Below are 24,558 nucleotides of genomic sequence, written 5' to 3'. Positions count from 1 at the left end.
ATGGGAAAAAATATATATTTATACAAAATAAAAAAAAGACAGCCAAAGCAATGCAACTAGCTAGGTAGACCTCCTCTAGTAATCTTAACTCACAGAAGGACCAGATAAAGCGGTTATTATCTGGTATTTGCGGTGTGCGTGCTCTGTCAAAATGGAGCAGTCAGTGCCTCCCTCTGCTGGGAACGATGACAGCCTGACTGTAAACTTGGAGCACCAAGCCACCGAATGCACATACGGCTGCCACAGCACTGCTGCTTTGGAGAGTACGTCACTGCAGTGACCCATGATTGGCTACTGACCCGTGATTGGTTACTGGGCTCGAACTACGTTGAAGAAGTTAACAGGAGGAGCAGCACATGGCAAGCATCAAGGGAATAAGATAATCTATTAGAAGTATTAGGCAATGATTCTTTACTTTACTATTTTTAGATTGCTTTGCAGCCAGTTATGCAAGCCTGAAAAAAACTTTTAATTATAATTGGAGCTTTGAAAGAGCGGCTTCTGGTCTAGAGATATAGCCTCCTGCCCCAGATGGGAGAGCAGACCGCCGCATAACTCAAGTTACACTTTTAGAATTCAGTTTTCATATAAATAAGGATTCACAGGATTTAAAGGTGACAAAAAGGACAGTTGATTCAATTTCAAAGAAAAAAAAAAAAAAGTGACAACTAATATGGCTGCACTTCCCATTTTTACTTTTGCAAACACTGCCACCACAAGAAAACAAAAACCTTCCAATATCAATGGATATTTTTACGTTTCGGGTGATCAGGACGGGCATTCAGCCACATAATGTCAACAATAAACATTCCTATTCACTGACTGTAGGCAGAATCTTAAAGGCTATGAACACCTTGGCATCATATTATTATTGCATTGTATGTATTTTGTAAAAGATAATATATTTCTAATTGGTTTTAATAAAAAATTCTCCACCGTTTGTCTTCTGTGCTTGGTGTGTATCTCAGTACAGGGCCAGCAGTTGTATTCAGTCCTTCAATCAGCTTCCTGACGGCAAACTCAGCAGCACCTGCATCTGCTATAAAATCTTCGGATGTGCAAGATTCTGATGACTTAGTTTGGCAGATGAGATGCGGTTAAGCAGCTTAATTTTGCACTGCTTTACTGAGGACTACTGCACATGCCCAGCGTTCTGTCCCAATCACAGATAACTGAGCATGCGCAGTGCATGTGCTCGTGCATGAGAAAACCAAACACTCCATAACGTGAGACCAAAGCAAGGGAACTCCCTACAGCAAAAAGTTTGAATAGAGAAAGATTACAAGCCAGCTATGAGAGCTGCTGATGTAGCCGCTGCCAGTGCTGTTAATATATCAGTTGATATACTGAATTGGCTGAATGTAGATATGGTCCAAGCTAAATTAAATAAAATAAATGTGCACAAGGCCCCGGGACCAGATGGGTTACACCCTAGAGTTCTTAAGGAGCTTAGTTCAGTTATTTCTGTCCCCCTCTTCATAATATTTAGAGATTCTCTCGAGACTGGTAAAGTGCCAAGGGACTGGCGCAGGGTAAATGTAGTGCCTAATTTCAACAAGGGCTCTAGGTCTTCTCTGGGTAATTATAGACTAGTAAGCTTAACATCCATCGTGGGGAAAAGGTTTGAGGGGCTATTGTGGGACTATATACAGGATTATGTGACAAAAAGTAGTATTATAAGTGACAGCCAGCACGGTTTTACTAAGGACAAAAGTTGTCAAACCAACCGGATTTGTTTTTATGAAGAGGTGAGCAGAAGCCTAGACAGGCGGGCCGCTGTGGATATAGTGTTTTTGGACTTAGCAAAGGCATTTGACACTGTCCCTCATAGACGTCTAATGGGTAAATTAAGGACTATAGGTTTAGAAAGTATCGTTTGTAATTGGATTGAGAATTGGCTCAAGGACCGTATCTAGAGAGTTGTGGTCAATGATTCCTACTCTGAATGGTCCCCGGTTATAAGTGCTGTACCCCAGGGTTCTGTGCTGGGACCACTATTATTCAACTTATTTATTAATGATAGAGGATGGGATTAATAGGTTGGTGTCATCTGCAAAAATAGAAATAGTGCTATGTAGTAATGTTCAGTCTATGGAAGATGTTCGGAAATTGTAAGCGGATTTAAACAATCTAAGTGTTTGGGCATCCACTTGGCAAATGAGGTTTAATGTAGATAAATGTAAAAAGTTATGCAACTGGATACCAACAACCTGCATGCATCATATGTCCTAGGGGGAGCTACACTGGGGGAGTCACTTGTTGAGAAGGATCTGGGTGTACTTGTAAATCATAAACTAAATAACAGCATGCAATGTCAATCAGCTGCTTCAAAGGCCAGCAAGATATTGTCGTGTATTAAAAAAGAGGCATGGACTCGCGGGACAGGGATGTAATATTACCACTTTACAAAGCATTAGTGAGGCCTCATCTAGAATATGCAGTTCAGTTCTGGGCTCCAGTTCATAGAAAGGATGCCCTGGAGTTGGGAAAAATACAAAGAATAGCAACGAAGCTAATAAGGGGCATGGAGAATCTAAGTTATGAGGGAAGATTAAAATAATTAAACCTATTTAGCCTTGAAAAAGGACTAAGGGGGGGGGGACATGATTAATTTATATAAATATATTAATGGCACATACAAAAAATATGGTGAAATCCTGTTCCATGTAAAACCCCCTCAAAAAACAAGGGGGCACTCCCTCCGTCTGGAAAAAGAAAGTTTCAACCTGCAGAGGCGACAAGCCTTCTTTACTGTGAGAACTGTGAATCTATGGAATAGTCTACCGCAGGAGCTGGTCACAGCAGGGACAGTAGATGGCTTTAAAAAAGGCTTAGATAATTTCCTAGAACAAAAAAATATAAGCTCCTATGTGTAGACATTTTTCCCTTCCCTTTTCCCGTCCCTTGGTTGAACTTGATGGACATGTGTCTTTTTTCAGCCGTACTAACTATGTATTAAGGGTTGTAACGGCTGCCGCGCCGTTCCCACGGCCTCCGCTTCGGTTCCGGCACCCTCCCGGATCAGCTGCTCCTCCCGAGCTCCACTTACCCGGTCCGAATGTCCTGCTGGCCCTGGACGGCGTCAGGTGAGTGCAGCCATCAACTCCTTCCGCGGTCGGCATCCCCGATGTGCGGCTGCTGTCACTAGAGGGCGCGTGCGCTGACTCGTCATGCCTTAAAGGGCCAGCGCACGCCTTAATTCCCTGAACTTCCTATTTAAGGTTCCTCCTCCCTTTCATCCCTGCTTGTTCAACCAAGTTCTGCGTGAGTTCACTGTGCCCTAGTTCCCCGTTTCCGTTCCTTCTGCCATTGTCTGGATTTCCCGTTACCGAACTCTGTTTGAACTTGACTATCCTTGTCTGCCGCCTGCTTTGACCTATTGCTGCCATACCCGTTACGACGCCTGCCCCGACTTCTGCCTATCCATCCGACCGCCTCTACCTGCTGTGCCAAGCGTTGCCTGGGTTCCAAGCACCATCTCCCAGACGACAACGAGGATCCACGAACAAACCGGTGAGAACCGTTATAAGGGCCCATTCACACGTGCGTGAATAACGCCCGTGTGCTGCGCATTGAAATCGCACAAGGCTCACGGACCCATTGATTTCAATGGGGCCGTACACACATGCGTGAAACTCACTGCTTGTCCTATATTGGTGCATATTAACGCACCTACGCGCCCATTGAAGTCAATGGGTGCGTGAAAACCACGCACCGCACAAGGATACACACTGATGCATAACGCAACACACACGGACCCGATTCACGCGCAAATCTGATACGCTCGTGTGACTGTAGCTGGAGAAGGACACCTCATTGCAAAAAGACAAACAGATAAGTGCCACTTTTTTTTTCTAAAGGGACTTAGTAAGATATGTGTATATTGTCGTTTTAATGCACAAAGGTTTCTATAGCCTCTAAGATCCTGACTCAGAGTCTTTTACAGCAGTTGCTTTTGAAAACTAACTTTTGTCACAGTCACCCAGACCTCAACGCAATGCACACCCCTGCTTTCTCCTCCCAGTTCCTTATCTCACTCCCAGCTAGTGTTGTGTTTAATTCATGGTGTAAAAAAAAGAAACAATATAGATTGAATAAAAGATAAGAAAACTAAGGAACAATTACATGAGGACATAAGATACTGCAATATATATATATATCTTATCTTATCTAATAAGCGTATACCAATATCTGATGGTCAGTGAAATATTTAGAACTTATTCCCTTCGGGTTGAGCGGTAATTCGACAACTAGTAAAGGTGGCTAATGAGATGTTCAGAGTTTTGTCCCTATTGGACAGTGGTGTCTGTTCCCTTTTTGGTTTGGATTTCCCGTGTTGGTGTATGTGCTAAGAAACACACATCCATACAGAAGCCTCTAAAGATATGCTGCATACGCTATCATTATACTTAGGGGATACATAGAGAATAAGTTTATAAGTCTTCAAAATCTCAACTCAAGGACTAAATCTCAGATCATATATATTCTAATGCTTTAAAAGGGATGGTCTCATTAAGGCAACCACTTTGGTTAATCTAATATATATATATTTTTTTACAAATAGGAGGGGAAAAAAATACCTGGAAAGGGGATTGAGTCCAAATAGAAATATTCATAAAAGGGCATAAAGCCCCACTAGTGACCTAGCCCTTAAAGGAACAGTGTCACCACAAAATTTTTTTTAATATGTTAAAGATGTTAGTGCTTTATTAAAAACGTTTGGATTTATTTGTGCGTTACTTTTTTTTATTTTTACACTTTTTCTTCCCTATGGGGGCTGCCATTTTTTTTTCCATTTCTGTATGTGTCGATTAACGACACATACAGACATGGAATACGGCAGCCACAGTCCCATAGGGACTGCGAACGGGGCCCGTCCCATCCACTTCTGTGTACGCCGTCTGTGTGGGAACTGCGCATGCGCCGCTCCCACACAGTCCAATTTGAAATGCGCGCCGTCCGGCGCCATTTTCCTGTGGACCGGAAGTCGCGGCCGGACAGTAAGATTACTACTTCCGGTCGCGGCTTCCGGACTTGTGCACATGGAGCAGCGGCAGCAGACGGAGCGGACGGACCCGAGGGAGCGGCGGCGACTGGAGCAGGTAAGTGATTTCTATGCATGTTTGTGTTTCAGTGTGTGATTACTACTGTATGTAAATCTTCTACACTGTGTGTTAGCTCAAAACATGGCGACACACAGTGTAGGAGGTTAGACAGTTCAAACCCCTCGTTTCTCCCGGCACTAGCCAGGATAAAGGAGGGGGGGGGGGATTCTGAGAGCTCACTAGAGCGAGTGCTTTTTACCCAATTTTGCAGCATAAAGCAATGTGGTTGCTTTACCACATGCAATGCTGCAATTTTGGGAATGGCTCCATCTAGTGACCAGCAATGGAAAATATTATAAATTAGAATCCAAATTTATAATATTTTCTGACTCGTGAAAAAAAATAAAAAAATTAGAACAATGTTTAATCACCTACACACTAATTGTTTAACTAAAAAACAAAAAACATGTTTTGCTGGCAACACATTCCCTTTAACTAAACAGGCCATAAAATAAAAAACCTTATTCATATATCTTAAAAATGTATAGTACATGTGAATGGGTCAAAAATATGTAATGTTGAAAACAGGCTGTGTGCCAGGCTACTTGCATAGAGTACTCTCATCCATTCATAGGTCGGTATATGACACTAACCGGCATGTAGTGCTGGGGACTTATTGATCTGGATACCTAGTCCCTACTAGGTATCCGAATCAATATATTTATTATTGCTGGTACAGTGTATTAAGAGATGAGAAACACTGCTAGCGTCCCCCTGACATACTGCGGCGTAAACGAGGATCTGGGATACGAATGTAAATGGCAGTGAGGCAGTGCTCGCTTACTATATAAAGACACTGTTGCCGTAAAAACGAATATAAAACAAAAAAAAAAAAAAACACAAGCGATTAGCTAATAATGCAGGATGGGCGAATTGGAGTGGCTGCTGCAGTGGAAATGTAGTTATATGGCACTATGTAGGACATGCTGGGCTGAGTTCACCAAACACTCTCCTCTTTAGCTAATACATTCTTTACACATTTTATTTGACCACCATTTATTTCTTTTTTTCCCTTTGACTGAGTGGCAATCAACCCCTTCTGGCCCATTTGCACTATCCAAATTTCTGATTGGTCAGTCCACCCCTGCTGTTGGTGTATCCACACAATCATATGAGAAATGTCTTATATCCATGGTCAGCTTTAGACCAAAAGGAGGACTCAAAACGCCTAAATAAATTATTAACAAACGTAAAACAAAAGGGACAAGTCTGTAAAATTTCCAGATATTTTTTTTTAGGGGTGTATTATAAATCTGTTACGCAGTTTTATCTAGTAAAATCTTCCTTGCGGGCTTATTCTTCATAGTGACATGTTACAAAACATGCTGCTGTTCATTGAAGACTTTATTTTCAGCTACTACCTTCTTTATTTCACAGCAAGTATCGGATTTCCTTGTCTACGAATACTCCAGCCTTAATACACCATGTGAAGACTAAAGCACTTTGTGCCGGGTGTTTAAAAGTGTGAAATGATGTGTGTCCTCTGATGACAAAACGTCCCTGATGTAATAATGATATGCTCTTGTCCTTTCACTGCAAGTGGTATATTGATAAACTTAAAAGCTCCACGGGGCTCCACGCAACCGCACTTATTCTTCTAACCACAACCATCCCAAATACCGGTTTCTGTTGAACGCTGACCTCTTTTTATGTTATTTCTTTCAGAGCAATTTGCTCTTTGTTCCTTAACAAAACATTTACCATGTGCCTGTCCTTATATTAGCCCTTCTCCACTTGCAGGTTTTGTCCTATCATACCAGTGCCCATCTTATATATATATTTATAGTCCAATAAGAGACAGCACTCCGAGTAGCAGTGAAAAAAAATGGCTTTTTATTAGCACTTGTGCGACGTTTTGGCTCTTTACATGGAGCCTTTTTCAAGCATACAGTCAGTGTAAAAACATGTGCAATATATGGAGACCACGCAATTGATCTCATTAACAAGTGATTAACATAGGACATAAAAAAACGACTAAAATACAGTCATATTTTATCAGAAAAAAGGTATAAGTATAAAAACACGTGTCAAAAAATACATGATAATCCTCATAGCAATCAGAGCTATCATGTATCAAGCAATATACAAATGCAAATCAGCAGCACAGGATCCCAAAACTTCAAAACGGGTGCACGCCTCCTGGGTCAGTCCAAAAATGACCCCTCAATTATGGACAAAAGAAAGTGAGGCAGCACTACCAAATATTGGATAAAGATCCTTTTATTCCACGTGCGACGTTTCAACTCAGTGTGAGCCTTTCTCAAGCGATACGATACATTGACGACGTCTTCCTCATTTGGAAGGGTAATGATCGTGAATTGCAATTTTTTCATTCGTTTCTAAATACTATTGACCCCAGTCAAATTTACCCTGGTTAGCTCAGACACATCCATTCAATTTCTCGATGTATCGGTCAAAGTTCATGAAGGGAATTTGACTACTGAACTTTTTGTTAAGGAAACAGATAGGAATAATCTGCTAACGTTCAATAGTAACCATTCACGTTCTATGATAAAAAGTCTCCCTACCAGTCAATTTATCCGTGGGAAACGTATCAATAGTGTGGAAAGTAATCTAGATGGTACTCTCCAAAATATCGAAAATAAATTTCTCCAGAGGGGTTACCCAATAATGTCTCTTAAACAACAGAGGTCAAAATGTGGAGCTTATACAAAAGGACACACTTTAAAGATTAAAACACGAGGGTTATTGCCTGCCCGTATACCGTTTGTTAGCACTTTCGCTGAGAATAGTGATAGTGTTAATAAAATACTAAAGTATTGGCCTATATTGAGACACAGCTTACCACACATTCCTGAGATTGAGAATAATCCATTATTTTCAAACCGTAGATCACCCAATCTACAGGATAGATTAGTATATTCTGATATAGGCTCTGGTAGAATGAATAGACAAACTTATTTTATCAAAAGTAATACAGGCTGCTATCCTTGCCTTAATTGTATCAATTGTTCTCTGATACAAAAGGGATCTCAATTTATTCATCCCCAGACTAAACGAGCATATGACATAAGGTTTTATTTGAAGTGTATATCTGACCATGTTGTATACATTTTGGAGTGTCCTTGTCATCTCCTATATGTTGGAGAAACTTCCCTTGAATTTAAAATACGGTTAAATCAACACCGTTATACCATCCGGAAAAAACTTATGGATCTTCCCGTATCCAAGCATTATACGGAAGCTGGACATACGGAAAGAGACATTACGAGTTTATCTGATAGATTATGTGCCTCTTCCACGCAGAGGAGGGAACCGTATTAAATCACTTAAATATAAAGAACTCCAGTGGATAGAGAGATTACAAACATTGAAGCCTAATGGTCTCAATGTTGACTTTGTCACATATGGTGTAGTCTAGAGATTCACTTGCCCACAGGGGGGATGCGGTGATCATATGCCTCTTTGTACATGAATTAGTGTAAAAACTACTTATATTTGTAAATTACAACTTTTTTATCTCTTTCAGATCATTGACAAAGAAAATATCAAGTATATTGCCGTGTTTTGCCTTGGATATATAGTTCTGGGGGGTAAATGATACGGAAAAACTTTGTAAATGATACTGACGGCACTTATTTTCAAAAATGTATAAAGACATGTTGGATAAATAAATTTTGTATATTTTTATCTAATTTGGAGACTACTTCATTATTGCTCTCTGGCAATGTACACACAGTGCGTTTGAACAGCGTTTTTTGCTCTAAAAAAGTATCAAGTTTTTTTATTTTTTTATTTGTTTCTTTGAGGGCAAAACTAACATGATCTACTAGGATGATTTACATATCTAAAGTAGTCGAATTACATTAATGTTGGCTATCAATTTTGTTATAGCACACTCTGAGTTTTCTTTACTAAAATGGCCACCGTTGGCCTCAGAGTCATATACGCATGAGCGAAATAGCGCTTTATATTTTGATATCAAATGTCTGGGTCGTCTGGTGATATATACTAGACTTCCTAATAGGTTATTAATAGATCTTAATCGAGTATTCAATCCTTTTCGCGCTGCCCATAACGCCTAACTGCGTCTACACTGTTCAAAGCAACATACTCTTTATTGATCGTGATTCCTATACAAAGATGGCCACCGTTGGCTTCAAAGTAGATATGCGCATGCGCGAAACAGCGTTCTAGCAACATACTAATCCGTCATAGACCAGCGCTGCTCACCCTTTAGGCGACGGAAATGCGCTTGAACATATGGAACCAAGGTAAACACATGGCTAATGTTTTTTAATCTATTATGTATTGTTTGCACCTGTAATTATTTATTATCCATGTACACTAATTAGCACTTATATTGCTTGATACATGATGGTCCTGATTGCTATGAGGATTATCATGTATTTTTTGACACGTTTTTATACTTATACCTTTTTTCTGATAAAATATGACTGTATTTTAGTCATTTTTTATGTCTTATGTTAATCACTTGTGCAATATATGGAGACCACGCAATTGATCTCATTAACATGTTTTTACACTGACTGTATGCTTGAAAAAGGCTCCATGTAAAGAGCCGAAACGTCGCACAAGGGCTAATAAAAAGGCATTTTTTTTTCACTACTACTTGGAGTGCTGTCTCTTACTGGACGACTATAGAGGATTTGGAGTTGTGATCGGGCTCCTGGGACGTGCACCCACCCATATTTTGACTGGTGCTGCTGGATGGTGGACATTTTATATTATATATATATATATGAATTTATGCTGTTTGTTGTATGTTCTTTATGCACGGCAAAGCGACTGGACTAATCTGATATTTGGCACATAAGCGAATCACGCGCTTCCAAAGGTTTAAACCAGGTTTCAGCTAGCTAGGACCTACCGTTCTCGACATATTCACAAAAGCAAATACGACATCACTGGCTTCCACATCAAGGACCTTCATATCACATCAGATGAGCTGTATTAGCCAATAGAAGCTCGCAGGTCCATCATTCTTAGCCTCACTCACAGACACACAGTTTTAGACAAGGTTTCCAGAACAACCCAGACATTTTTCTTTACTCGACGTGTTACTCGCCTTAAATTAACTGCACCTATACTGGATTTGAGCACTCTCATAAATTGAAACCCTTTCATACCAGTCATGCCTCCAAAAAGTAACCCTGCACTTAGACAAAACACTCCTGAGGAAAGCTCATGGCTGCTGCCCGAGCTGCTGAAATCTCTCAACAGAACCAAGCCTGTGTATTTCAGCATTCTCATAAGTTGAACCCTTTTCAGACCAGTCATGCCTCCAAAAAGGAACCCTGCGCTTGGACTTTATTGGATATGTTGGCTTTATATCAGAAGAAAATGACGTTTTTAACCACACACAAACAAAGAGACCAGTGTGAAGCCGGGTAACTCTGCTATTCTATATTATAAAAGTGAATGTCTGTTTGTCGCTTTTATAGTAAAGATGTTTTTATCTGGCAGTAGCAGGTAGTGTAATTTACAAGATAATCCTAGATGGGAAGCTACAGGGGAGCAGTTACCCATAGCAAACAATCAGTTTACTGATGGCCAGGAGGAAAGCTGCATTACTAGCTGCAGAGACTCCTCTTGCCCAACTCCAAGCTGATCAAATGCGTCATACTGCCGCTCAAGCTGCTGAAACTCCTCAGCAAACTTGGGCTCTCTCAGCAACAGATCAGACAGGTGGCTCTCAGAAGCAAAGAGACTGCTGCCCGAACACAGGCCAGTCAGCAAGCTGATAGAGCGCATCATGTTCAGCGTGCTAATGAGTGGGCTTTCATGCATGATGCGGTTTTCAATTCTGATCCAACCATAGTCTATTAAAATTGAAATAAACAGTGTGTAACTGTGTAATATAGGGCTACCAGCAATTTTCCCAGAAACCAAGACAATATGAGGGCATGGATTAGACTCCTGGGCCCCCTTGGAACAATTCCAATGAATACACAAACAGACAGACCAACACGTTATACCCAGGCAGCGCCAGGTACTTTTTCTATATAGAATAAATGTCAAGCTAACTGCTTTTTGCCAGCCACTATATTGGGTAACTGCCATTCAGAAGCCTCAGTCACAGAAGCATAGATCCATAGGTAACAGCAAATTTTTCAGGTGTATGTCCACCCAAGCCGCATCGATTACTATTCTGCCTACTGTTGAACATCTCTATTTTCTGTCAGCGAATGGAAACATTTTGGATTGCACCCAGAGGACGTATCCAATCCTTTGTGAGCTAAGTACATCACCAGAAAAAATCTCTCTACTATCCTGGAAGTTTACTACAATGTATCAGTGTATGTAACATGTATGCATACTTACCAACATCTGAAAACCAAATTGCAGGGTACGATAAAACCCACCCTGGTTACACCGGGGATTGCCCCCAAAAGCCACAGTTATTGATACTATGGCTACATTCACATGAAAGTGGAAAAACATGGCCATTAAAATCTGATCAACTGTCAGTTTTTCATGGCCATTTTGCATCAGTTGGTCTCCAAATTTTCATCCACTTCCAGTCAGTCTGTCCGTTTTTAATTGAGGTTTGCCATCTCTTTTTCATGGCCATTAAAATAAAATGGATGGATTTCATGTCAGGTTTTATTTGTTCCAACCGCCTGAAAATACCACAGTGCCCATGTAGATAGTGCCACAATGCCCCTGTAAATAGTGCACACATCCAGTGCCCACATAACACCAGTGCCCACTGTAGATATTGCCACAGTGATCACATATAAAATGCAATAGTGCCCACATATAAAGTGCCATAGTGCCCACACATAGCGCCAGTGTCCCCTGTGGATAGTTCCACACCCTAGATCGCGCCACAATCGGCAACGTTCTGGCTGAGGATTCTGCTCTAGGAGTAGTACGTGACGTCACGGTCCATATATGGGTTAGTGACGTCAAGGGCTTTCCAAGACAGGAGTCCCCGGCCAGAGATCTTGCGAAGCTCTGGCCGGGGACTCCTCTTCCAGAGGGAGCCCCTGAAGTCAGTGTCAATATATGGATTGATTCCTAAAAAACATCGGTTAAAAACAGATCCAATGATTTCTATGGGAGCCGTCAGGCCGTGAAAACAGGCAAAAATAGGACAGGGCCCTTCTTATAGTCCAGGGTGCTCATGGGCTAATTTGGAAACAAATTCAGGTGTGCGCTGGCCCTTTAAGACCGGGCACGGGACACAGCAGAGAGAAGTGGAAGTGAGCGCTGGCATCTCCTGAGTAGGAGATGCAGGCCAGCGCTCACAGATCCGTGGCCGCCGCCGTCAGGTGAGTAATCCTGATGGCCCGCGGCCATGGGTGTTACAGGAGCTAGGTGTGGACTGAGAACTCTACAATATGTGGGATAGTTAGTAGATCATTTTGCTATACACAATCTAACACACTATTTGACATAGAACCGGATTTCGAATTGCAAAAAAATGTAATATATAAAAATATGTATAATTGTTAAATTGTACTAATAAAACATTTTATAAGGAACAAGTTTTATTTTTAAATGGTACATTAATTTTTTTTCATGGTGATTTTGGCTGTGTTTTTTCAAAATAGTGTGTTTTGCTACCTGCTTTTTTTTTAGTTGATGTTTTTTGACATTGCAAATCATGTGATACAAAAATTATGCAAAGATTCCACTTTACAACACATCCTTTTTTCTTGCAAAACGCCACAAAAGAGCCAACACACATTGACACTTGCATTTTTTCAAAGAGGAAAAAAATAACTTTCAAAGAGAAAGACAAAAACCTATGGAGGTCAGTGGGACAAAAACTCTGTGGTTTTTGTAGCAATGTCAGAGACCCAAAAAACGCCATGTTTGTAGGGCGTATTATATTTCCCCATTAGCTACAACAGGGGACTCAAGCACGCGGCCCGCATGCGGCCCCTGGGGCTGTCATCTGCGGCCCGCGGGACATAGAGCCGCTAGTACAGACTCTGCTCCGGGACTCTGGAATTCCCAGACATCGCTGTCCACATATGAACAGCGATGTCTGGGGCTTCCCCAGAGCTGGAGTCCTGGGCAGAGCGCTAGTATAGTCTCTGCTCTGGGACTCTGGGGAAGCCTCTGACATCGCTGTCCATACATTGACAGTGATGTCAGGGACTTCCCCAGAGCGGGAGTCCCGGTGATGTCAGGAGCACAGCTGGAGTCCCAGGAAGAACCTACTAGCGCTCTGCCCGGGACTCCAGCTCTGGGGTTGCCCCTGACATCCATGTCCATATGGGCTACTGTGGCAGCATCCACAGAGGGCCCTGTGGCAGCATCCACAGAGGGCCCTGTGGCAGCATCCACAGAGGGCCCTGTGGCAGCATCCACAGAGGGCCCTGTGGCAGCATCCACAGAGGGCCCTGTGGCAGCATCCACAGAGGGCCCTGTGGCAGCATCCACAGAGGGCCCTGTGGCAGCATCCACAGAGGGCCCTGTGGCAGCATCCACAGAGGGCCCTGTGGCAGCATCCACAGAGGGCTCTGTGGCAGCATCCACAGAGGGCTCTGTGGCAGCATCCACAGAGGGCTCTGTGGCAGCATCTAAAAAGGGGCTGCCCAATCTTGACATGTGTGTCTGCCAAACGCTGCTAACTGAGCCTCCGGACTGCATTTAGCGACACAAACTGGAAAACTGGATTGTTGAAATAAGCACGTGGAGAAATCTCTCAAATTTTAAACCTAGCGGTATTATTATAGTAATGTAGTATTATTATTATAGTAATATAGTGTTATAGTAGATCAAATAACTAATTGATTAACAATAATTTTGTATTGTATCAAATTTGAAAGTAATGCGGCCCGTCAGCTTCCCATTTTTTCTATATGCGGCCCACTTACCCGGCCGAGTTTGAGACCCCTGAGCTACAAGCGAACATCTGGCTGCAGCATTTTTGCAGCAAAAGAAAAACCTGCAAAAAATGTCACTAAAAACACAAAGTTTGTTCCTAAAAACACGGTGGGTGAATCCAGCCTTATTATTTATAACTATTTCTTTCAATTTATTACTAAATATTTATTTTATCCACTCTGTTTATCAAGCAGCAGTGGCCTGCATATAGTCACACTACTAGAATAGAAGAAAACACGCTTTGGTGGGTACTCTTAGCAGGAGTGGGATATCTCCTAGGGGCTTTTGCTACCAAACTCTTTTGTGGGATTGGCAAGCCCTATAAGCACCATTTATCTGCATCCACGGATTTGTCACCTTATAGTTTAAGTGGTCCAAACTCAACAGAGACCTGTGACGTAGTTCACAATTTATAGGAAGCGTTTCTATTATAATGTACAACTAAACCTACACATAGTGCGTGTCATGCAGAGTTAAATTTCAAACACTTCATTATTTCAAGTGTATTTCCAAGATAAGAACTTTATTATATCCTCAAAGTCAACACAAGGAAACTTAAAAGGATTTGTACGCTCAGGACATCATAAAGGAGAGTCTACCCTTCAGTCCATGGCTTATCTGGTGGACTTGGAGCTACCAGGTAATAAATGGTTGCCTATTTATTTGAATGGGTGCCACGTCATATTGCAGGCCTTCCAGTAGCTGGACCCCCACTGATCTCCAAGGGGGTCTATATTTAGAAAGTGTATTCTCATTGGTGTCACAAAGACTAGTCCTTTTCTCATGGAAGCTACTGTGGCGATCAGCTGGTCTGGTTTTCCCATACCCTACAAACAACCAGGGGACGTTTCTGTTGGCTATACAATTATATTATTACATGACGGCCCGGTGATACATGGAGATCTTGAATCTGCCAGAGTGAGAGCCATTGTTAGTTAGCGGCTCTCTGATCTTGCTCATAGAGAGGGTCCTGAGTAGGGAATGCCACACTATGACCTCCATATGTTCTGAAAGCTTTGAGACAACAATGAAAAGATAAAATAGAACACACATTTATTTTATTTATATATATATATATATATATATATATATATATATATATATATATATATATATATATATAAAGCATCCTCATAGTTTACACCAGACAATGACTGGTAAAGGCTATGTAAACCTTTGAAAGGCTTTTTTTATTTTTATAAAAAGGTTAAACCGGTGTGGATTGTGCAACTTTATAAATTCGTTTTTATAAAAAATTCTTCTTACTTTTTGAGATACAGATGCTCTGTATACATAGCAGCTTTATCGTTCACTATGACCTGAATCCGTATAAAGCATTAAAAAGTATTGCACCATTATAATAAATTGCCTATACTGTTTATATGAACAGAATGATTGGTTTGGGTATTTTAGAAGAAAAATCCTCACTAAGCCATGTCAATCACTGGGTTGTTCTCTGGATCAGACGTGGAGCTCACATATCAGACCCGTAATGACCATGAGAGCAAGACAGTCCTGGAGGTTTCTGTACCTTCCAATCTTTACAGAGGATAGCGCCAACGTGTGCACAGACACCTCTCAACTGAGTGTTGGGACCAGGACAGCTATTTCTCAGGATTGGTGGGGATCCCAGCTGCCAGTCTGACTGACATGTTATAAAAGGCTTTTTCTGGGACACACTTAAAAAAAACAGTGATACATTAAAAAATCCAGAGTACAGTATATAGTAACTCACCGCTCTTGTCTCATAGAGTATCAGCTTCTGAATACCGCTTATGATGGGGGCAGCAAGAGACATCACGATGACAGGAACGTTTCACTCTTACTTGTGTCTTCTATATAAGACAAATGACATTGAAAGTGTGGATTACTATAACTGTAATAAAAGAAAACTTCAGAAATACAAACAAAACAAATTTTATTAGCCATAAAACAGACAAAATACTGAAAACAAAATGAAGATCACCAACCAGGATTGAGCATTTCCCTTGGCAACCAATAAGTGGCACTAAACGAACAGCCATTATTAATCAGCAGAGGTCCATGTTATTCAACCTTTTCTTAAGGAATATGTTTAATTTATTGCATATAGGCTGAATTCTCATTTGGGTAAATTGCGTGAATGGCAATGGAATAGTGAAGTACAATCTAATGCAACTAAAAAGGGTTGTATCGTAAAGACTACCCAATTTAAAAAAGAAGCCGATTGCCAACCACACATCTCCTCTGCAGCGGCCGGAGCAGGGGAAATGTAGCATTAAAGGCTATGTAAACCTTTAGAAGGGAAAATTATCTTTACTTTTTGAGATACAGCTGCTCTGTATTACATATACAGAGCAGCTGTATCTTTCGCCGAGACCTAAATCAGTCAATCCTGTGGACCTGACGGGTTCAGTGTCAGCGGGTCCTGCGTGATCCACCTGTAATCTATCACATTTAAGTCAAATGAATGGCTGTTCATGTGATACATAAACACTCCCAAACACTAGAGCGGAGGACTCCCCTCTATGACATTTTAATAGATGTCATGATGGGACACCCCTCTTGGTCCATAAACATCTAGCACTATTTTGATCACATCAGCTTTTTTATTTTCACACAAGCATGCCCTAAAAGCATGGAAAACAGATGTCAACTGCACTGCCATGCACTCAATGGAGCAGATGTACTAATGCAGTCTAATGCCCCATGCACACGAGCGTAAATTCAGCTGGAATTACGGGCCGTAATTATGGCCCCATTCAGTTCTATTGGCCGCAGACACCATTCTGTATCGCTATGGATTGGTGTCCATTCCGGTAATTATGGAGCATGTCAGTTTTTCGTGTTTTACGGGTCGTGCTCCCATACTTTGTATGGGAGTCGCGGGCCATAATTACGGGCACGGCCATGTGCATGTGGACTTAGATTTAGACAAGATGCGCCAAATCTATCACAGTGGTGAATGCTGTATGATAAATTTGGCACGTCTTACTTGACCTGCTAGACACTTTTTTTACACTTGAAATACGCCTGCAAACAGTTTGCCATTGATTTTAATGGGAAGTACACGGTGTAGTTTATATGAGACATATTTTTACACTGCTGAATTAAAAAATGCCTTGTAAAGATATATGCTTCGTAAACAGGAAGTGACATGTCACTACTTGAAACATTTTACAAACGGATTTTGCATGGACGCTACAAAAACTGCAATAATACGCCTCAAAATCTGCTCCAAAAACACTTGAAATAATCAGGTACGCTTTGAAAATCAGCTCCAAAAACGCCTGGATTCAGAGGATGTTTTCGAAATCAGCCTCGTAATTTTCTGCCTCGCATATATGTCGTTTGAACCTACCCTTAGAGCATGTTCACACGGCGTCTGTATGAAACCGAAACATACAAGGCTGTTATCACGAAAAAACATCCTCTGAAAACCCGGCATTTTTGAGGCAGATTTGCCAAACGTTTTTCTTCAAAGCATTTTTGGCATGGTACATAGGATATGGTCAAAAACTAACTAAAAAACGCCTCAAGAAGTGACATGCACTTTTTTTTTTTTTTTTTTTTTAACAGCGGCATAAAAATACACCTCGCATGCACTATATTGAAAACAATTGTAAGCTGTTTGCAGGCTTTTTTAAAGGTGTATTTCGGAGAATAATGCAACCGCTTTATGCTCGAAACACACCTGAAAAAACTATGTGAACATACACGGAGACAGAATGGTGCACATTTTAATTTCCACCGCACGATAAAGGAGTTAAAAAAAAAAAAACATAATTTGCATTTTGTGTACTTTTGGAGCAGATTTTCAAGGCAGAATGTAACAGAGAAAATCTGCACCAAAACCGTGGCATGTGAACCAACCCAATTGTCCAAAACCTGGAAAAAGTAGGATCCAATTTTATTTCTGTATTAAAAGGCAGAATAGCCTAGTATGCTGCATTATTCAGTACATTCAGATAAGGAGTACAAAACATGGTGTGAAGTCATCCAAAAAGACTTGCATAAATAAATCGCAGTTATAAAAGTATATTAATATATTTGCATCGCTCATATATCAATTTTGCTCACATTTAACCCCGTTTAGCCCTGAAACGCTCAATGTAGAATTATTTAAAATTCGGTTCACTAAGGGGGTTTTACACAGGACGATCATCAGGCAGACAAGTGTTAATATAAAGGCCCCTTTACACCGGCCGATGAAGCGAGCGCCGATCAACGAGACATCGTTGATCGGCGCTCGTTTGCTCCGGTCACAAGGAGCTATGGTTGGGGACGAGCGGTCTTTACTCTGATCGCTCGTCCCCATAGATTATCATCATGTCGGTAGCGCGTCTCCCTGTTTACACAGAGAGATGTGCTGCCGACAACGATAATATTTCACTTTTTTAAAACTATACTACTAGCAGATGATCCAGCGTTTACTCGTTCATCTGCTGATCGTTCCCGTTTACACAGGGCAATTATTGGCAACGAGCGTTATATTATCGCTGGTCTCCCCAATAATCGTCCTGTGTAAAACCCCCTTAATGCTCGTTGCCGATAATTGCCCAGTGTAAACAGGGCAGCGATCAGCAGATGAACGAGCAAACGCTCGATCATCTGCTGGTCGTATCGTTTTAAAAAAGTGAAATATCATTGTTGTCGGCAGCACATCTCCCTATGTAAACGGAGATGCGCTGCCAACAGGATAATAATGTATGGGGCCGAGCGATCGGCGTAACGACCGCTCATCCCCATCCATAGCTCCGTGTGACCGGAGCAAACGAGGACCGATCAATGATGTCTCGATCGGCGCTCGCTGCAAACATGGAGAGGCGCTGCCGACATGATAATAATGTACGAGGACGAGCTATCAGAGTAACGACTGCTCGTCCCCAGCCATAGCTCCGTCTGACAGGCGCAAACGAGCGCCGATCAACGATGTTTCGTAGATCAATGCTTGCTGCATCGGCCGCTTATCGGCCAGTGTAAAAGGGCCTTAAAGGGAACCGGTCACCAGCATTTCATATAATGAACTTTACTTATCCCTCACTGGCCGCTGCTATAAAAAGTTCATTGCCATTATCCCCTCTCCTAAACTGAAGAGGACATCAATGCACAAGCTCGGGATTTTGTGTGCTGTGGGAAGGCGAGGAGCTGTCAATCAAAAGTACAGAGGCGGGGTAAACTCGGAAAGACTTGAGGGATGAAGATATGACTCTTTTCTGCTCATTAGCATACGGTGCGGGAACACAAAAAAAACTGAATACTAAAGCTACGGAGCCGACTAAGAAGACAATTATAGGTTATATAGAAATTATTTTTCACCCACTACCACCAGGTAGTGCTGGTTTAATAGGTGAAATGCTGGTGACAGGTTCCCTTTAAGTAAGGCCTTATTCACATAAACGTGTGCAAGAAACGCAGTGTTTTGCGCGTGTTGCAGTTCCGTGTGTCATCAGTGAATGGTGCGTGGCTGCGTGATGTTCACGCATATGCCATCCTTATGACACGCGGTTTTGCCGTTTAGAAAAATAAATGAAGGAAGTGCTTTTATATTTTCCTTAATTTCTTTATCTACTGTTGCGCGAATCACACGCGACACATGGAAGTGCTTCCGTATGCCGTGCGCAATTTTCACGCACCCATTGACTTCAATGGGTGCGTGATGCGTGAAAAATGGCCAAGTATAGGACAAAAAGAGACAAAACCAGGAGAAGAAAGAAAGAAGTTCAGTTCAGCCGGCTGCCGTTATGCAGTTTGAATGACAGAATAAAACATGGAGATCACAAGGTCTGACGCAGAACTAGAAATATCTCTGGAGCCAGGTAACCAATGGAAATCTTCAATTGGTGCCTAAGAACACAACTGTATTATTTTGATCAGTATTTTGCATCAGTAATTGTAAGCCAAAAATTTGGCATGCGAATATTGATGCCAAATACTGACCAAATACTGCCATGTGAAAGTGGCCTAAGGCTATATTAACTATATTAGTGGGAGATAAGAAAAAATAAATAAAATAAAAGGTTGTTAACCCTTTCAGGATCAGACTAATCTTCATTTCTATGTTTTTGTTTTTTCCCCCCTGCTTTCAAAACGTCATAACGATTTTATTTTTTTCGTTGACACAGCCGTATGAGGGCTTAATTTGTACTGGACAAGTTGAACTCTCTAATGGCATTATTTAATATTATGTGTGATGTACTGGGAAGCTGGAAAAAAAACTCAGAATGGGGTGGAATTGGGAAAAAAAACAGCAGTTCCTCATTTTCTTATGGGTTTGGTTTTTATAGGGTTTACTGTACAGTGAAAGTGACGTCATCTTTATTCTGCGGGTCAGTACGATCACAGCGATACTAAATGTATATAGTTTTTGTTATGTTTTAGTACCTTTTTTTGTAAAAAATTTTAGGGCTTATTCAGACGAACGGGATATACGTCCGTGCAACGCACGTGATTTTAACGCGCATCGCACGGACCTATATTAGTCTATGGGGCAGTGCAGACAGTTGCGTGATTTTTACGCAGTGTGAGTCCGCTGTGAAAAACTCCCGACATGTCCGATATTTGTGCGTATTTCGCGCATCACGCACCCAGTGAAGTCAATGGGTGAGTGAAAATCACGCATGCCCCACGGAAGCACTTCCGTGGGACGCGCGATTCGCGCAACAGTTGTGAAAAGGATGAATGAAAACAGAAAAGCACCACGTTCTTTTCTGTTTACAAACATCCAAACGGAGTATCATAATGATGGCGGCTGCTCGAAAAGCATGCAGTCGCGCACCATAAGATCATGACACACGGAGCTGTCAAGTGCCGTGAGCGCGCGCAAAACGCACACGCTCGTGTGAATCCGGCCTTAAAGAAACAAAAACTGCTTCGCATCGCCATATGTTGACCCCCATAACTTTTTTTATAATTATGTGTACATAGCTGTGTAAGACATATTTATGTATGTGGAAAGATGTCGTTTTTATTAATACCATTTAGGGGAATGTCGGGCATTTCAATCACTTTTTATTCAACTTTTTGTGGGAGTTGAAGTGTCAAAAAAAACAAAAAAACAGCGACTCTGCAATTTTGACCTTTTTTCCCGCTATGGCGTTCACTGTATTGGATACATTTCTTTATATTTTTATTGCTCGGGCCCTTTCGGACGCAGGAATACTTCATGTTTATTTTTATATATGATCTAGGGAAAGGGTGGGGGGTGATTAGAATTTTTATATATATATATATATATATATATATATATATATATTTTATTTATTTTTTTTCCTTAACTTTTATTTAGCCCTCCTAGGGGGCTTCTTGAACCTGTGATCATTAGATCGCATATGCCATAGACTGCAATATCACGATGTACAGGCAGGTAGGAATAGCAGGGCTGGAAGCTAGCAGAAGGCTCCCAGCTGCTAAAGGAATACATCTGCTCCTGCGATCTCGCCGCGCGGATGACGGTGACCGGCCCCGAAGTGAAAGGGGCCGTAAAAACCCCTCAGACGCCGGTGGTCACATCTGACACCGGCATCTGAGGGGTTAAATGCTTGCGATCAGAAATCGGTGGGTCCCTGCTGTGCAACATTGCAGAGACCGGACAGCAATAGCACCCACTCTGCCTGTGAGCAGGCGCCATATTTAAATACACTTCCACAACGTAGATTTACATATAAGCGGTCGTGAAAGGGTTAAACACGGATCAACCATCAGTTTTTCATGGTCGTTTTGCATCAGTGTGTCTCTAAAATTTCATTGATTTGCATGCCATCTGACCGTTTTTAGTGCCAAAGCGCCCACATAATGCCACAGTGCTCACGTAGGTGGTGACACAGTGTCTCCTGTAGATAGTGCCACACCCCCACGCTCCTGGAGGAGCCCTGTCACTGCCCACATATGGAGAGCCGCAAAATAAACCCAGCACTCACATAAATAAGAAAATGTCTTTGTTGCAATAAATATTTATTCTTTGACGTATTTCTCTGATCCAAATATATATATATATATATATATATATATATATATAAATAAATAATTGGATCAATCATAAATGCATAGGGGACTAAAAATCAGAGGACGTTTCTGCCAGGGGCTATGTAGAGAGCTACGTTAACACAACAACAGATGCCCCATAACAGCGTCAGCCAGCTACAAATGCCCACATAACAGCGTGAGCCAGCCACAGACGCCCACATAACAGCGTGAGCCAGCTACAGACGCCCACATAACAGCGTGAGCCAGCCACAGACGCCCACATAACAACGTGAGCCAGCCACAGACGCCCACATAACAGCGTGAGCCAGCTACAGACGCCCACATAACAGCGTGAGCCAGCTACAGACGCCCACATAACAGCGTGAGCCAGCCACAGACGCCCACATAACAGCGTGAGCCAGCTACAAATGCCCACATAACAGCGTGAGCCAGCCACAGACGCCCACATAACAGCGTGAGCCAGCTACAGACGCCCACATAACAGCGTGAGCCAGCTACAGACGCCCACATAACAGCGTGAGCCAGCCACAGACGCCCACATAACAGCGTGAGCCAGCTACAGACGCCCACATAACAGCGTGAGCCAGCTACAGACGCCCACATAACAGCGTGAGCCAGCTACAGATGCCACATAACAGCGTGAGCCAGCTACAGACGCCCACATAACAGCGTGAGCCAGCTACAGACGCCCACATAACAGCGTGAGCCAGCTACAGACGCCACATAACAGCGTGAGCCAGCTACAGACGCCACATAACAGCGTGAGCCAGCTACAGACGCCCACATAACAGCGTGAGCCAGCTACAGACGCCCACATAACAGCGTGAGCCAGCTACAGACGCCCACATAACAGCGTGAGCCAGCTACAGACGCCCACATAACAGCGTGAGCCAGCTACAGACGCCCACATAACAGCGTGAGCCAGCTACAGACGCCCACATAACAGCGTGAGCCAGCTACAGACGCCCACATAACAGCGTGAGCCAGCTACAGACGCCCACATAACAGCGTGAGCCAGCTACAGACGCCCACATAACAGCGTGAGCCAGCTACAGACGCCCACATAACAGCGTGAGCCAGCTACAGACGCCCACATAACAGCGTGAGCCAGCTACAGACGCCCACATAACAGCGTGAGCCAGCTACAGACGCCCACATAACAGCGTGAGCCAGCTACAGACGCCCACATAACAGCGTGAGCCAGCTACAGACGCCCACATAACAGCGTGAGCCAGCTACAGACGCCCACATAACAGCGTGAGCCAGCTACAGACGCCCACATAACAGCGTGAGCCAGCTACAGACGCCACATAACAGCGTGAGCCAGCTACAGACGCCCACATAACAGCGTGAGCCAGCTACAGACGCCCACATAACAGCGTGAGCCAGCTACAGACGCCCACATAACAGCGTGAGCCAGCCACAGACGCCCACATAACAGCGTGAGACAGCTACAGACGCCCACATAACAGCGTGAGCCAGCTACAGACGCCACATAACAGCGTGAGCCAGCTACAGACGCCCACATAACAGCGTGAGCCAGCTACAGACGCCCACATAACAGCGTGAGCCAGCTACAGACGCCACATAACAGCGTGAGCCAGCTACAGACGCCCACATAACAGCGTGAGCCAGCTACAGACGCCCACATAACAGCGTGAGCCAGCTACAGACGCCCACATAACAGCGTGAGCCAGCTACAGACGCCCACATAACAGCGTGAGCCAGCTACAGACGCCCACATAACAGCGTGAGCCAGCTACAGACGCCCACATAACAGCGTGAGCCAGCTACAGACGCCCACATAACAGCGTGAGCCAGCTACAGACGCCCACATAACAGCGTGAGCCAGCTACAGACGCCACATAACAGCGTGAGCCAGCTACAGATGCCACATAACAGCGTGAGCCAGCTACAGACGCCACATAACAGTGTGAGCCAGCTACAGACGCCACATAACAGTGTGAGCCAGCTACAGATGCCACATAACAGCGTGAGCCAGCTACAGACGCCCACATAACAGCGTGAGCCAGCTACAGACGCCCACATAACAGCGTGAGCGAGCTACAGACGCCACATAACAGTGTGAGCCAGCTACAGACGCCACATAACAGTGTGAGCCAGCTACAGACGCCCACATAACAGCGTGAGCCAGCTACAGATGCCACATAACAGTGTGAGCCAGCTACAGATGCCACATAACAGCGTGAGCCAGCTACAGACGCCCACATAACAGCGTGAGCCAGCTACAGACGTCACATAACAGCGTGAGCCAGTTACAGATGCCACATAACAGTGTGAGCCAGCTACAGATGCCACATAACAGTGTGAGCCAGCTACAGACGCCACATAACAGTGTGAGCCAGCTACAGATGCCACATAACAGTGTGAGCCAGCTACAGATGCCACATAACAGTGTGAGCCAGCTACAAATGCCCACATAACAGCGTGAGCGAGCCACATATCCACCCCATAATAATGTGTGCATTTCACACAACCCCATAACAGTGTGTGCCCGGCATAGATGCCCACATAACAGTGTGTGCCTTGCACGATACCCCAATACAGCGTATGCCAGCCACAGGCGACTTCCAGCGTGCGCCTTCTACAACACAGTGTGTCCCTGTCACAGCCGCCACCTTGTCAAAGCGCCTTAGCTGCT

The 24,558-nt window shown here is 43.1% G+C and overlaps 1 protein-coding gene across 2 annotated transcripts in view; it reads right to left on the bottom strand.

Moving 5' to 3' along the window:
• FIG4 (FIG4 phosphoinositide 5-phosphatase) overlaps positions 1 to 24,558 on the bottom strand; it is a 338,548-nt gene that overhangs the window by 313,755 nt on the left and 235 nt on the right. The window contains exons 1-2 of one of the 2 annotated variants that reach the window (XM_075862267.1): positions 24,455 to 24,541; positions 15,667 to 15,766 (exon numbers count right to left, since the gene is read on the bottom strand). In XM_075862267.1, coding sequence (XP_075718382.1) covers positions 15,667 to 15,729 — 63 coding nt within the window. In that variant the 5' untranslated portion in view covers positions 15,730 to 15,766; positions 24,455 to 24,541. Of the gene's footprint in view, positions 1 to 15,666; positions 15,767 to 24,454; positions 24,542 to 24,558 lie in introns of those variants that run through there. The other variant, XM_075862266.1, reaches the window with a different exon arrangement.

This window comes from Rhinoderma darwinii, chromosome 4 (assembly GCF_050947455.1).
Source record: "Rhinoderma darwinii isolate aRhiDar2 chromosome 4, aRhiDar2.hap1, whole genome shotgun sequence".
Classification (NCBI taxonomy): domain Eukaryota; kingdom Metazoa; phylum Chordata; class Amphibia; order Anura; family Rhinodermatidae; genus Rhinoderma; species Rhinoderma darwinii.
Note: the sequence above shows the minus strand (reverse complement) of the source record. Positions and strands in the feature narration are given on the sequence as shown.